This window comes from Prionailurus bengalensis, chromosome B1, assembly GCF_016509475.1.
Source record: "Prionailurus bengalensis isolate Pbe53 chromosome B1, Fcat_Pben_1.1_paternal_pri, whole genome shotgun sequence".
Lineage (NCBI taxonomy): Eukaryota > Metazoa > Chordata > Mammalia > Carnivora > Felidae > Prionailurus > Prionailurus bengalensis.
In genome coordinates, this window is record NC_057344.1 from 80,654,075 (window position 1) to 80,668,883 (window position 14,809).

Genomic DNA, 14,809 nt, shown 5'->3' on the forward strand with positions numbered 1-14,809 from the left:
ATTCTCATTGCTTCTCATTGGAAAGACTATCACTCTAGGGCCACAATGAAGTTCATTTAATCAAAGCTATAGCACTAACAATAGTCATCTTGGGCCAGTTCTGTCTCTTGAGACTTACAGAACAGGAACCTAGAGTTATTTAAATTATTCTGCAAAACACCACTTGCTGGTTTATAGCAAAAAGTGTTTAAAGTAAGCTAGTCATTTCTTTTTGGATTATTTTCCATTTGTTAAAGTGCTTTTATTTTTTGTCCCTAATAACATTTCTTATATTACCCATTATTGTAAATCATCTCTGTACCATCTATAATGTTATGATTAGGGCCTTGTGCCCCATGGGGCTGGAGAAGAGATGGCAATAATGGTAATGGGCAACTGAATCAATAGATAATTCAAACATTATTTACACTTGACTTTAAATTATTGTTAAGGGTTAAGCAGCAATTTTTTTCTAATAACATTTATTTAAGATACCTGAATATGTTCTATACAAGCAGAGTCCCACAGGATGTTCACAGGTTTTATGTAAAGCAAAACAAAAATAATTATCTGATGAAATAAGTTTGAGAAACACCAGATGAATTAACGTTGACATTAAGGAGGCTGATTTATTACAGGACTTACCAGAGCCTTTAATATGCTGATGTATACCGTGTTCACTAAAAGAGGGAAACTAGCAACTGTATTTTCCACATTTATTTCATCATGGAATCTCCTTTTTAGATAGCACAGTGAATACTTGTCTAAATAATAAACCAACAGTAAAAATGTTTTTCATCTTATAAATGTCTACTGATGATTCAAATAAGCAGTCTACAAGCAAGGAGATAAGGCTGCTTAGAATGTAAAGGGTACAGCCCATATATTTGGATTGTCCAAAGATTCAAAACTTGAATATATCCCTTTATACTTAATACTATGAAAAATACTGCATTTTTTTAATAGAAAAATAGTTTAACTGATAGTGGTCTTTATTTTTTTTTAATTTTTTAAATGTTTATTTTTGAGAGAGAGACACACACACACAGAGTATGAGTGGGGGAGGGGCAGAGAGAGAGAGGGAGACACAGAATCAGAAGCAGGATCCAGACTCTGAGCTGTCAACACAGAGCCTGATGCACACTGGAACTTACCAACCTCAAGATCAGACCTGAGCTAAAGCTGGCCACATAAAATGACTGAGCCACCCAGAGGCCCCTGACAAGTGTCTTTAAATATGGAATCTTGATAGCTTATATAACTCATTCTAAAAAGAAAAAAGAAAAAAAAAAGTATGAAATTTTGGAAATGTTTTTCTATTGAGGTGTGATTACTGAAAAACAAATTATTTTGGGATCATTTTTTTTCATGAAAGCTCTTTATAGAACTTTTTAAAAATGGAAGATATGGAACGCTTTATAGACTTTATAAAATAGATCTCTAATCACTAAAGATGACAAAGAATATAAAATATTATAGGTGCCCCCTGGGTGGCTCGGTCGGTTGGTTAAGCGGCTGACTTCTGCCCAGGTCATGATCTCGCGGTCGGTGAGTTCCAGACCCTGGTCGGGGTCTGTGCTGACAGCTCGGAGTCTGGAGCCTGATTTGGAGTCTGTGTACCCCCCGCCCCTCCCCCACTTGTGCTCTGTCTTGCTCTGTCTCTCAAAAATAAATAAATGTTGGGGCGCCTGGGTGGCGCAGTCGGTAAAGCGTCCGACTTCAGCCAGGTCACGATCTCGCGGTCCGTGAGTTCGAGCCCCGCGTCAGGCTCTGGGCTGATGGCTCAGAGCCTGGAGCCTGTTTCTGATTCTGTGTCTCCCTCTCTCTCTGCCCCTCCCCCGTTCATGCTCTGTCTCTCTCTGTCCCAAAAATAAATTAAAAACGTTGAAAAAAAAATTAAAAAAAAAAAAGTTAAATAAATAAATAAATAAAATATTATAAAACAGACTTTAGTGCTTTGTTCACATTAGGTAGAAGGTTCACAATGCAAAGACAAAACATAAGCGAAGTCAGTTCTGCGATGAGAGTATCTGGTTTTGTTTTTGTTTTTTAATTTATTTATTTATTTTGAGAGAGAGAGAGCAATAGAGCACGCAAGGGAGGGCAGAGAGAGGGAGAGAAAATCCCAAGCAGGCTCTGTGCTGTTTTCAACCAAAAGGGTATTTCAATTTCTAATATATTCTTCTAGGTTTTTTTTTATTATTTTTTAATGTTTATTTTGGAGAGAGAGAGACAGAGAGCGGGGGGGGGGGGGGGGGGGGGGGGGGGGGGGGGGGGGGGGGGGGGGGGGTTGGGGGGCGCAGAGAGAGAGGGAGACACACCAAAGCAGGCTCCAGCCTCTGAGCTGTCAGCCCAGAGCGGACAGCAGCCTCAACCCCACAGACCGGGAGATCATGATCTGAGCCGAAATCCCACACCTGACCGGTGGAGCCACCCAGGCACCCCTATTTTTTTATTTTGAAGAGAGAGAGGGCGTGAGTGAGTGAGGAGCAGAGAGAGAGGGAGAGAAAGAGAATCCCACGCAGGCTCCACACTTTCAGCGCTGAGCTCACCCAGGCAGGGCCTGAGTTAAGGATGTGGGGCTGGAACTCACCAACAGTGAGATCATGACCTGGCCGCTGAGGTTGGATGCTTAACTTCCTGGGCTACGCAGGTGCCCCTTTCTAACATCTTCTAAGTTTTCAAAAAGGTTTTTGTTGTATTTTTGGAGTGCACATCTTCTATGTAACTATTTTAGTGGTTAAAATACATGAACTTAAGTTTGCATTTCCATTTTTAAAATAGCTAATCATGCTTTTAAGGAAAAATAAAAAATGTCACTAAGTTGGTTTAACATTTGAACGGGCAAGCCGTGAGACATTTTTCTAATGCAGTTTGTGTTTTTGTTTGAAGAATACTTTGAAGATGTCTATAACAACTTGTATGCACTGGCCTGTTACTTCAGTAATTCTGAAGACAAATGGGTAAGGAACCACTTCTATGAACGATGTTTTAAGATTGCTCAACGGATCAAAATTGACGGTGGGAAGAAAGAAGCCGAGGCGCATGCGCACATGGGACTTCTCTTCGAAGAAGAGGGTGAGTGGTCATTTGTCAGGCTGTCCTGGGTGCTTTGGAGGATTCAGAGTCCAGGCAACCAGAAAGCACGTGGGGATTGAGAAAAAGACCTGAGGCGTTAGTATAAGCATGTAAGTTATTGAGATTAAAAAGCAAAGGTGTGTGACTTATGGATTCACCTTAAGTATTCCTTGCAGTCATACTCCACCCAAGCGCTCAGGCTAGAGTTCCCAGCAGCAGCAGCAGCAGCAGCACGGAGAATAAGCATCCTCCCGTATCCATCCACATATATCCGTCAGTGCCACTTGCTGTATGGTTTTGAATTTCTTACCATTCTTAAGTCCTCTATTCATTTTAACTTGATTTCTCCTGTATGAAAATGGGAATAAAGGAAGGCATGCTTCGTGACTTTCCTAATGCCACATGTCCCTTACAAAGAGGACCAAAAAAATACCTCTATAATTTAGATATTGCCCCATTGTGATTTATAACAACTTCTGAAGGAAAAGTCCTTTAAAAGTAACTTCATACTTAATGATGTTATCTTAAGACAAGACTGAAACAACAACAACAAAAATCATCTAAGCCTATTTTGTATGATGGCTTACTAAAGGATGCAAATAGAAATTTAAGAATTAAAATTATGGAAGGAATGGTGGGTAGATAATATGCAAAGAAAATATATGAAAAGATATGAATAATCCTATTTCTTTTCCCAAAAAACTGTCTCATTTTCCACAAAGGTTTTGACTTTGGCCAAACAGTTAAATTAGAAAATATTTATTATTTTGTAGCTAGGACTGTATAGGACTTGGAGAAAGATTAAAAAAAAAAGGTTTTGGGGCGCCTGGGTGGCTCAGTCGGTTAGGCGGCCGACTTCGGCTCAGGTCACGATCTCACAGTTCATGAGTTCGAGCCCCGCGTCGGGCTCTGTGCTGACAGCTCAGAGCCTGGAGCCTGTTTCAGATTCTGTGTCTCCCTCTCTCTGACCCTCCCCCGTTCATGCTCTGTCTCTCTCTGTCTCAAAAATAAATAAACGTTAAAAAAAAATTAAAAAAAAAAAGGTTTTGTGCTTCAGGAAATTACACGTAATCTATAACATGGTAGGTGCTAGGACGTGGAATATGGTCGGGAGCCATCTTGAGGGATAAATACCAGGTTTACCAGAAAAACTCAGAGAAATGAGAGATTACATACAGACTAGATTCAAGGAAGGCATAATGGGATCAGTAGGGACTGGTAGGGGACTTGGAAGATGGGGTGGAATTTAGGCAGGTAAGAAAACAGAAATATATTCTGTAACAGGGAGCTACTAAAGCATAGTTAGAAAAACTTGTAGGAGGAGCAACCTGTTTAAAATGGAAAGTGTGGGGGCGCCTGGGTGTCTCAGTGGCTTGAGCATCTGACTCTTGATGTTAGCTCAGGTCATAATCTCACATTTTGTCGGTTTGAGCCCCACATCGGGCTCCCAATGCTTGCTTGAGATTCTCCCTCTCTCTCCTGCTCTCTGTCCCTTCCCGGAGCTCTCTCTCTCTGTCTCTGTCTCTCTCTCTCAAAATAAATAAATAAACTTTAAAGCAAATAAATAAAGTGGAAAGTGTGTTTCTGAACAGTGGTGGCAGCTAAGAGTGGAAAGGCAGAATAGGGACACAGCAGGATTCAGAGTTTGGGTTTAAGCTTCTGTATATTCAGAGTAAGGAAAGGTTGGTTATTACTGTAATTTGAGAAGTTGTTAAAAGTAGTGTTCTTTCAGTTTGTAAAAGTGGGATAAATTCTTGCTTAAGTAAAATTCTTTCTTAAGCTTTTAAAAATTACTCTCATTTCATAGGTATGGTGAATACTTTTTTAAACTTTAAAAAATTATTATCTTCACTTTGAGGGTGAGAAAACTGGCCGAAAGAGATTTAGCTGGTTGGTAGTGAAGCTAGTTTTTTTTTTTTTAATTTTTTTTTTAACGTTTTATTTATTTTTGAGACAGGGAGAGACAGAGCATGAACAGAGGAGCGTCAGAGACAGGGAGACGCAGAATCCAAAACAGGCTCCAGGCTCTGAGCTGTGAGCACAGAGCCTGACGCGGGGCTCGAACTCACGGAGTGTGAGATCATGACCTCAGCCGAAGTCGTCCGCTTAACCAACTGAGCCACCCAGGCACCCCGATAGTGAAGTTAGTTTTGAGTAGTCAGCTAGCTTCAGAGCCTGTAGTCACTGCTCTGTGCAAACAAAGGATTGGTTGCTTTACCTCCATGATGTGCTAGTTATGAAAATTATATATTAGAAGATAAGTTACCACTTTTTTATTCTTTACTATAGGAAACCCGGAACCCCACCCCCCACCCCGCAACTGAATACAATAAAAATCGTTTTTTGTTTTGTTTTGTTTCTGTAATTGGGGCCCTAGTTTTCTGTCATCTGTGGTAACAAATCAGATCAATTAAAGTGTCCACTTCTAGTCCCCAAAAAAGTCACAAAAGAAATAAGAAATAATATATGATAATAAGGCTGAAGAAGTCAGGGCTACATTGGTGAAAATATTAAGAGTGGCTCAGTGAGATTCAAATAGCTATCATAGGTATATTCTGAATTTCTGTATCAATTTTAATTCTGATTTTTAAAATTCAGTTTGATTTAAAAAAAAATTATTGCAGAAAAAATGCATAACAAAATTTACCATCTCAACATCTAAGTGTGCAGCTCAGTGTTTAGTATATTCACACTGTCATGTGATCTGTCTTCAGAACTTCGCAAAACTGAAACTCGATACCCATTAAACATCAACTTCCAGTTTCCCTCCTGATTTTTTAAAATATCTGAATGCATTTCTGTTGGAGGATTTATGCATTGCTTCCCTTATTTATTCATTAATCTACCCATTTACTCAGCAACCGTGCCACCGTGGTTGCCCATATAATTTTAGTGACTGCAAATGAGGATGAGTTTGGGAAATATGAGGGCTGGGCTGCTGTGAGATTACATTTGCAGGTCCTTGGCTTGCTCATATTTAGGTGTCACACCCTATAGCATGATAAAATGCACCCATATTCCACAGCAAATAGAATATTTTGCCCATGAAATTATTTTTAAATTAGGTTGTGTTTTTTGTTTGCAATCACTTTTTTGTCAGGTCTAAAATATTTTTCTATGCCCTTGATCAGTTCATAGGCCCTGAGAATCATGCCTTTATTGCCTGATAGATAAAATAACTGTGTTGATGTTGCTGAAAATTCTAGAGACGGGCTTTGAGTGTTGCTTAGCAATGGTGAAAAGTATCTGTGCAGCTTTTGCAATCCGGGTAAACTAAGACTACTTAGAATGTGTGGCTAGAGTGCAGTGAGGACTCACCTGGCTGTAGGGCTCCCCCTGAGGTGATGGAGGTATAGCATCCACAAATCTGAGCTGATTGGTCCAGACAAGCGAATGGAGGCCCCACAGCAACAGCTAGGCAGCAGCTGTGCTCAGGGGCAGGTGGCAGCATCCTGATTCCAGGGGTGCCCATTCAGGTTAAAGCAGGATACCAGCCGGCAGATGGGAAAGGGCAGGTTGTCAGGGCCCAACGAAGCAGGCTGTAGTCCAGGGCATGGCTCCAGAACCCTCAGGGAACTATAGAGCAAATGAACATGAGCAGAAGCCATAGTCACAGGGACTGGGCACCTGGGTGCAGTCAGGGCCAGTGTGCAGCCCACTGGCACATATGTGACCAGAGCTTCACCCAGAGCCCCCTGGCCAGAGAAGAGCACAGGTCCTTGTTCCCACTGCTGTTAAAGATCAGGCCCTAGTATACAATGTGGCCTGATTTCCATAGGCTAAAGGGTTGGCAGTGTGACTCTTCATGTCAGGTATCTTCAGACTATAGCTGGGGTGTTAAGCATAAATAGTCATGGACTGACAAATACTTGTAGCAAATCAGTGGCTATATCTTCTTTCAGAACTGTGACATATTTGTGAGGAAAAATGGACCAGCCGCATTCACACCACATCTGTGGAGGATTGGAGAAAACTCTCAGACACTATGTCAGTAGGAGATATGTCCATACCTTCTAGAGCAGCACACAGAGGTCTAGCAAGGCCAGCTGTCAGATACTGGGAGAGAGGGTTTTTTAAGAGACATGATTAAGGAAACACTGGCTCCTCCCCTGGGATGATCTGGGTCTAGGATAACAATGGCATGATGACATGGCAGAGCTGTAACCTCAGTCCTCTTCTGCCAGATCAGCATTACTGGTTGGGTCCAGCACCAACCCCTTTAATTGGAATGACTAGGATACTGGGGTCCAAGCCTTGCAGTTGTGGTTTTATTGGGTTTGGGGGTAGGGATAGCAAACTTGGGCAGAAATGACCACGTCAACATTCACAGCTGAGCAAGAAGCAACACTTTTTCCCCTTTCCCCACTTCCAGTGATTCAGGATCGGGTCCAAGCCTTGCTTTTGGCCAGATTAATGGACTTAGTACTGAGGCTAACTGGTTTCTATGGAGGCTTGCAGGAGGCCAAACTCCTTTCTGAAAGGCTAGCCTGAAGATCCAGTCTTGGGCAAGTTAACCATTAATTTCTGTCCACCTATTTCTCTGTTCTTCCTCTACCAGTTCAGTCCATGGCTTATAAAGAGCATCTCTTACTGGCAGCAACCCATTCCATTTCAACCCAGAAGGGCTTTGAGTCCAAACTGTGCTGTGGAAGACCAAAAGGATAATTAGATATAGATGTTGGGTGACAACCCCAGAGTGCTGATCATGGCCACTAAAAACAGGCAGGGAAATACCAGTGTAGGAAGAGCTTAGGCAATGTACATCTTCCAGTTCAGGAAGCCATCATCTGTGATGTTAGCACAGGGATTGAGTAATGGCTAACCAGATTCTACAGCACTGATCCTAAGCTCTCCCAATGACAGAGGAACTTCTGAAGAAAGGAGTTGTCCCGATCAGCTTGCCCAGTTCGGGTCCTAGAATAACTTTCAACAGTCAGCTCATGTGCAGATTGCAGTTTGCCAGGGGCCAGAAGGCACCAGGAGCAGAGTCGTGTTGTGAAGACACATTGGAGTGGCTTCCACTCTCCCCTGATATATCCAGTAATGGAAGGTAGATCCAGCAACAGATCAGTGGAGAAAGCCCGCCATTGTAAGGGACTGTCCCCCTTATGGTCTTGATCTCATGAAAAGGAGTTGGAATTCAGAAGCCTACTTATCCTTGTCTTACTGATGTTCCCTAATTTTCTCTCCTTTTTAGTAGAAGACATCCCTTTTCACTTTTTTTTTTTTGCATGAATTTTAGGAGAGGCAAGAGTTCAGCTTTCCTCTTAGTGAAGCATCCGACCCATCCAAGGCAACTCCCTCCAATATCACAAAAAAAGGAAACAAGGAATCCTATAACTGAGAGTCTGAACCCTATAGGCCTCCCACTACTTAGGATTTTTTAAAATTTGTTTCTGCTAAAGTCACTCATTGGCCTCCTTGAAGGCTGGCCACAACACCACTAGCAGACTCTTCCCACTCCAATCTTGGTCTTCAATTTATTTCCAGTCATCTGACTTGCTTCCAGAAGGCCGTGGTAAGGGCCTGGACAGATGCCCAGTTTGCTGGGACAACTGCCATGCTAACAAGATAATTGGTCAGCAGCACTCACAGCAGGCCTGCTAGAACAGCCTTGCTCTGAGAGAACCCATGGACACAGGAACAGTAGCAGGTGTGCTGGTGCCCATTGCCCTTTCATTGGATGCTATATGTTTAGAGAAGTGTGGTCACACCCCTGGTGTGACTGGGGACAGACACAATAGCAACATGATGTGGCAGAGCCTTAATACAGGTCTTACCCAGCATCTCAGCATTCGTGATTTGACCTAGCATAGCCCCTCCCATGCATGATCAGCAGAGGGGAAGAAGAGAAAGAGGCGGGGCCTGAGGTCTCTGCCTTATGACTGCAGCCATAGGATATGGCATAAAAATAGCAAGATTTGCCATAAAGGCATATAGTTGGGAAGCACCAATCTCTCCCCTGTCAGGAGAGAGGTACTACCTTTCCAGTAGATCAGAACTGATTACCTTAAAAGCACTGAACCTGAATGGTTTCCTTGGAATTTGCTAAAGTCCATTTTCTTTTCTAGAAAACTAGCCTCCAAAAGTCAGTCCTGGACAAATAAACCCTTATCCCCTTAAATCTTTAAGTTCTGCCTAAAGAGTGTTATTAACATAAAGAGACTCGGGTCAGGTTATTATATGTAGAAGTCCCGTCCTTTGAGAAGAACTAGGACAAAGGGCCATGAGCAAGATGATAAGCTTCAAAAGAAGCTCCAACCCCAAAGACTAGATGTTTTTAAGAACTGTCCAAATTAGAAGAGAACCAGTGAGTTAAAGTAAGAGTGGAACAAATCTCAGTCCTAGGAGAATGCCTGTTAGACGGTGAAATTAAATGAAGTGTTGTTCCTACCAACTGCCCTCTGACTATAGGTAGAAGTGGGGGGATTCTACCAGTACTGAGAGGCCAGGGAGCAGAGAGGCAAGGGCAGACCGTCCACTCTGCTTACTTTTAAGAACCAAGATTAAGTAGACTGCTCCTAAATAAGGTATGTAGGAAATTCAAGGAAAACAAAGCATTTATCTGAAGACTCTGGTAAAGAACAAACCAGTAAAAGTGATCATTTTAGGGAAACTCTTGGTATCTTCAGAAAGATACATGTGGAGGACAGAAAAGCTTAAGGATAGAGCCAAATGAGTTGACAATGAGCCCCAGATTATGAAATAATCAATGCTTTCATTAAGATGTGTCAGTAGAATTAACGTACAGTGTGGAAAAGGTAAAGAGTAGAAATGACCCAATAGGAAGTTGAATCAGTGATATTGAGGGCAAACTTGAAACACTCTTGCAAAAGAAAGACTAAGATGAAAACAATGAGAAATAAATATGGAAGTTCCTGAGAAAGAATATTAGGTAATTGCAATATAAGGCATAACCAAAGACATTTTAAGAAAACTCTAGACCCTAAAAGAACCCCCTCAGAATGTGCAGACTGAATTCGTCATTTGTGCTCCAGTCAAAAATTATTAAGAAAGATCCATAGCTAGACAAATTCTGGGTAATTTTTCGAAGGACTTAAATGAAGACAGACTTGCATTCAAAGAGAAAACACATGGAAGTGAGGGCGATCTGGCTGCAACATCTGTCACCCCATTGATCACCAGCCAGGGTTGATTCCGCTGATGTGGCTGGCTAGGCAGGTGTTCTCTTCCTCCCTCACCACTCCACGTGAGTCCCTCCTAAAGCTGCGCACTTGATAAAAGAGGACGACCCTCCCGGATAGAGGAGGATCATTCTTGGGTCAAGGGTGTACAAGTAGCTGCACTCCCCTGTTAGAACCTCCAAACAAGCTCAAAGAGAAAACACACATTGCCTGCATTGTAACAAAAATTAGGACTCAGTTTTCTCCCTTGCAACAGTAATTGCCGCAAAATAAAAAGAAGTAAAGTCGACAGGGCTTGAGGGGAGGGGAAAGAGCAGAATGCTGCCAAGTTGAAAACTACTGAGAATATGCTACAGAGTTCAGTTCTGGCTCCCATGTGAAGCAACAGGAAGACATTCAGAAAGTACACTGTAAAGGTATTTTCCATGTGTATTGTATTCTCCAATTCAACAAGAGATAAATCAAAAATAAATAAATAAAAATTCAGGGGTGCCTGAATGGCTCAGTCAGTTGAGCATCTGACTCTTGATTTCATCTCAGGTCTTGATCCCAGGGTTGTGGGATCAAGCCCCTGGTCAGGTTCTGCGTGGAGCGTAGTGCCTGCTTGGTGATTCTCCCTCTGTCTCTCTTTGTTTTTCTCTGCCCCTCTCCTGCTCACACTCACTCTCTCTCTGTCCCCCTAAGATAAAAATAAATAAAGAAAATTAAAAATAATAAAAAATAAAAATTCAAGAAGAAGGAAGTTCTAATGTAAAAGAACTGACAGTAAACACTGAAACTGATTAAACATGGTTAAGCCTACAAAAAAACATACATGTCAAAAATTTTGGAAATAGAGGATACACAGTATAAAAATTAAGTATGGATTTAATTTTTCCCTTTATGATTTTCTATATTTACCATTCTGCAGTAATGCTAATTACTTCTGTATCTTACTATAAAATTAAATTTTATGAGAAACATTTAAAAATAAACTATAAAAAATAAACTATAAAAATCCAAGTGGAAAATATATGCAAATATTAGTTGGGAAAGACCTTCGAACATAAAAACAGTTGTACAAAGCACAAGTGAAAATGATAGAGTTTACTAAGGGATCATTATATTCTCTCCCTACTCCAAGTTCAGAACTGATTCAGAAGAAACATAGGAATCAGATCATAATTGTTAAGACCTATCAGGGGAACAAAGCTTATATCTCTTCAAGCCAGACTCTATTATCCTCAGAATTCATCGTAACCACCTAATTACCGGGAGACTGGTCAGGCTGAGACTTTCCTGCAGGTTCTAAGCCTGTGCCTATGAGCTTCAGTGTGGAGCTTGGTAGTCAGACCTCCTTGAGAACTGAGTCCACAGAGGATGAGAATTCAGAATTTCACATGATGTCATACTTCTTCCCCTGATGAGAAGTGAAGGGGGAAAGAGAGAGGGCGTCCCCTCATGGAAACATGAGGCTAGGGGAATAGAATTCTCACTATCAGAAACAAGTATTGAGATATTTGACACATACTTTTTTTTAAAAAATGTTTATTAAAAACCTTATTTAAGTAAAGGATAAATCTGGGAAATATTTGAAACAAACGTGATAACAGATTAATAGCATTATTATTTCAAGAATGTGTACTAATTGTTGAGAAAAACTATATACACATCAGTACAAAAATGGTAAAGGAATTAAGAAGAAAATTCAAAGAAGAAATCCAACTGGATAATAAACATGAAAAAAAACCAAGATAAATAATAAAAAAGCAAAATTAGAGCACTAAAGATGGACTTTTCACCTGTAATATTATAGCAAACATTTATTATGTTCCAACTATGTGCAAGACACTGGGCTAAGTGTTGGAAACCCGTGGCTGGAAAAGATATCTATGGCCCCTTAATTCAGAGGCTTACATTTTAATGGAAGAGGCAAGTCAGTTCTCTGATCATTGCAATTATGTGAGTGAATGTACTGATAGGACAGGTACAAAATGCACCAAATTCAAATGTGCAAGAGTCAATGTTGCCTATTTATTTTTTTAAGGTAGCATTCACTACTTGTGTAATTTTGATAAGTTAAGCATGTTTTTTTACATTGCTGGTGATAGGATAAATTAGCGTGACATTTCTAGCAAAGAGTTTGGAAGTATGTATCAAGAGTTTTAAAATGTCCATATCCTTTAACCCCACTAATCTACTTCTAGGAAATAATCAGATATTAAGACAATGATTTACATAAAGATATATTATGTCTTTCTGTATGTACTATTTATGATAGTTAAAAATGGAAATTATAGAAATGTCTTACATTAGGGTAACACTCTAATTATGGTAATTATACATGATGAACTCATATCCCGCCATTCAAAAATGCTTTTTTCCAGTAACTGCAATTGTAAGAGCTACCATTATTTAAGTCCTATTTGTTAGTCACTGTAACAATGCTAACTCTTGCCAATAGGCTATAAGTAGTCACTTCCAGACTAATGTATGGAGGAGCAGATCTGTATTTTCCAAGCAGATCTTCCAAGCTATCTGTATTTTTGCCATGGTGACCTTGGGGGACATAGGCTGAGATGGTGAAGCCACAAGATGGAAACAAGCTGGATCCCTGAATGAGTGTTTGGAGGGGAGTTACCCTGGAGAGTCACTCAGTTCTCAGTGGACTTCATGTGAACAAGAAAATTACTTTTTCTAAACCCCTGGGATTTCAGGATCTATTTGCTACCACCGTGTGCAATCTCCAGTCTCTAACACTTACATGCCCTTATTGTGAATGAAGGATTTTACGAGTTCTGTGAATGGTTTTTGGCAATTTCTTTGAAAATTTCACACAATACTCTAACCCTTTCTTTTAGAATGTGATATCTAATATTTTTGCACTTCCCTGAAAACTTCATTTTAATATTTTTAAAAATATATAAATCCCACAATTTACAATATAATTTAGTCTTCCAAAAATTCCATTTCTATTTTTTCAATATAGAAAAAATAGATGCATTTTACTTTTTCTATTATGTGTTTCTCTATTTGAATATAGTAGATGTGCAACATTTATGATCTGAAAAACTAAAAATATAAAAATTTTTTTTTTATTTTTTTTTTCAACGTTTATTTATTTTTGGGACAGAGAGAGACAGAGCATGAACGGGGGAGGGGCAGAGAGAGAGGGAGACACAGAATCGGAAACAGGCTCCAGGCTCTGAGCCATCAGCCCAGAGCCCGACGCGGGGCTCGAACTCACGGACCGCGAGATCGTGACCTGGCTGAAGTCGGACGCTTAACCGACTGCGCCACCCAGGCGCCCCAAAATATAAAAATTTTTAAAGCTAGCTGATATGCAGTGACTTCACCATAAATCTACAGAAGTGTTTTGTTTATAATACAGGGTCCTAACCTGCTTCAGGATCTCATGATTATCATTACTGAACACTAAACCTAGGAGGAAATAATGGACCCCTTGGCTGACCCTGCCTTGGGGTGTCTCAGTCAGAGGAGCAGAGACTCAAACCTGATCATGGGTTTTGGAATTAGGATCTAGTACTCAAATGAGCTCTCTGACTCAATCCTGGATTCCTAGTCTCCTTCACTCAAACCTCTTGGCAACTCCCTCCCAGCCAACTCAGTAAACCCAGTGTAGGAGTAATCATCAGTACAAAGGCATCAAAAGATCGGGCACAGTAGTTGTGGTTGTCAATATTGAACACAACACATAGACACTCAGAAACTCAGTCAGATAAAAATATTTGAGTTAACAGATTCTTTATATATGCCTTATCTGAAAAATCAGGAACATCTGATCTGCCATCTTCAAGATAATCCACCCTGAAAGTATCTCTGTCACCCTGATTCCACTTGAACCATCATAGCAAGCAATAATTCATACAGCCAGAAGCATCTTCAGAATTTATGTGGACATTCCCAAAACAGGCTTCCAGTGCTGAAGAACAGCTTTAAGTAGTCTTGTTAACTGTACATCCTCACCATGAGCATACAGACCCTTGTCTTCTGACTGTGCTGCAGTATTGCTCAGCCTGTAGAAATATTTGGTGGCCATAAACCTTGTCAGTATACCTTCCCAATACCAAAAATCACTGTATCCCTGCTCACCACCTAGTATCTGTGGGTTTCTTAGTCTTGTATTTTATCTCCCACATACCCACCAGCCTCAGAGCATTGATGCTATAACAGTGGCAGTTCTCAACCATTTTTATTATGGCAACAAATATGACTGTTAACACTGACTTAGACAATCCTACAATGAGAATAGCGAGATTCAACATGCACATCCTGCCCACAGCATAAGCACTAATTTTGGGCTATGGTCAAACGAAAATGGTCTGAAGGTTTATGCACTACCAATAGTTCTGTAGCATTTCTCTCCCACCTAGAAAGCATAGTGGAGTTTAAATGAGCCAGAGTAACACTTAAAATGGGTAATGACCAATCAACATTATATGCTTTAAAAAAAAGTACACCATTCAGGAAATTTGGTTATTCGTTGTTGTAAAAAATTATTGGTAACACATTTTAGAACTGATCTGGACACACAACTGTACCACAACACAGCTGTTAAGAACTACTGGTTTCGAAGGAGACTATCCATCAGGAAGCTTGATTAACAA

The 14,809-nt window shown here is 40.5% G+C and overlaps 1 protein-coding gene across 4 annotated transcripts in view; it reads left to right on the top strand.

Annotated features, from left to right (window-relative positions):
• TTC29 (tetratricopeptide repeat domain 29) overlaps positions 1-14,809 on the top strand; it is a 248,906-nt gene that overhangs the window by 50,982 nt on the left and 183,115 nt on the right. For all 4 annotated transcript variants that reach the window (XM_043567875.1, XM_043567890.1, XM_043567868.1 and 1 more), the window contains one exon: positions 2,872-3,057. In XM_043567875.1, the coding sequence (XP_043423810.1) occupies positions 2,872-3,057 (186 nt within the window). The remainder of the gene's footprint in view (positions 1-2,871; positions 3,058-14,809) is intronic.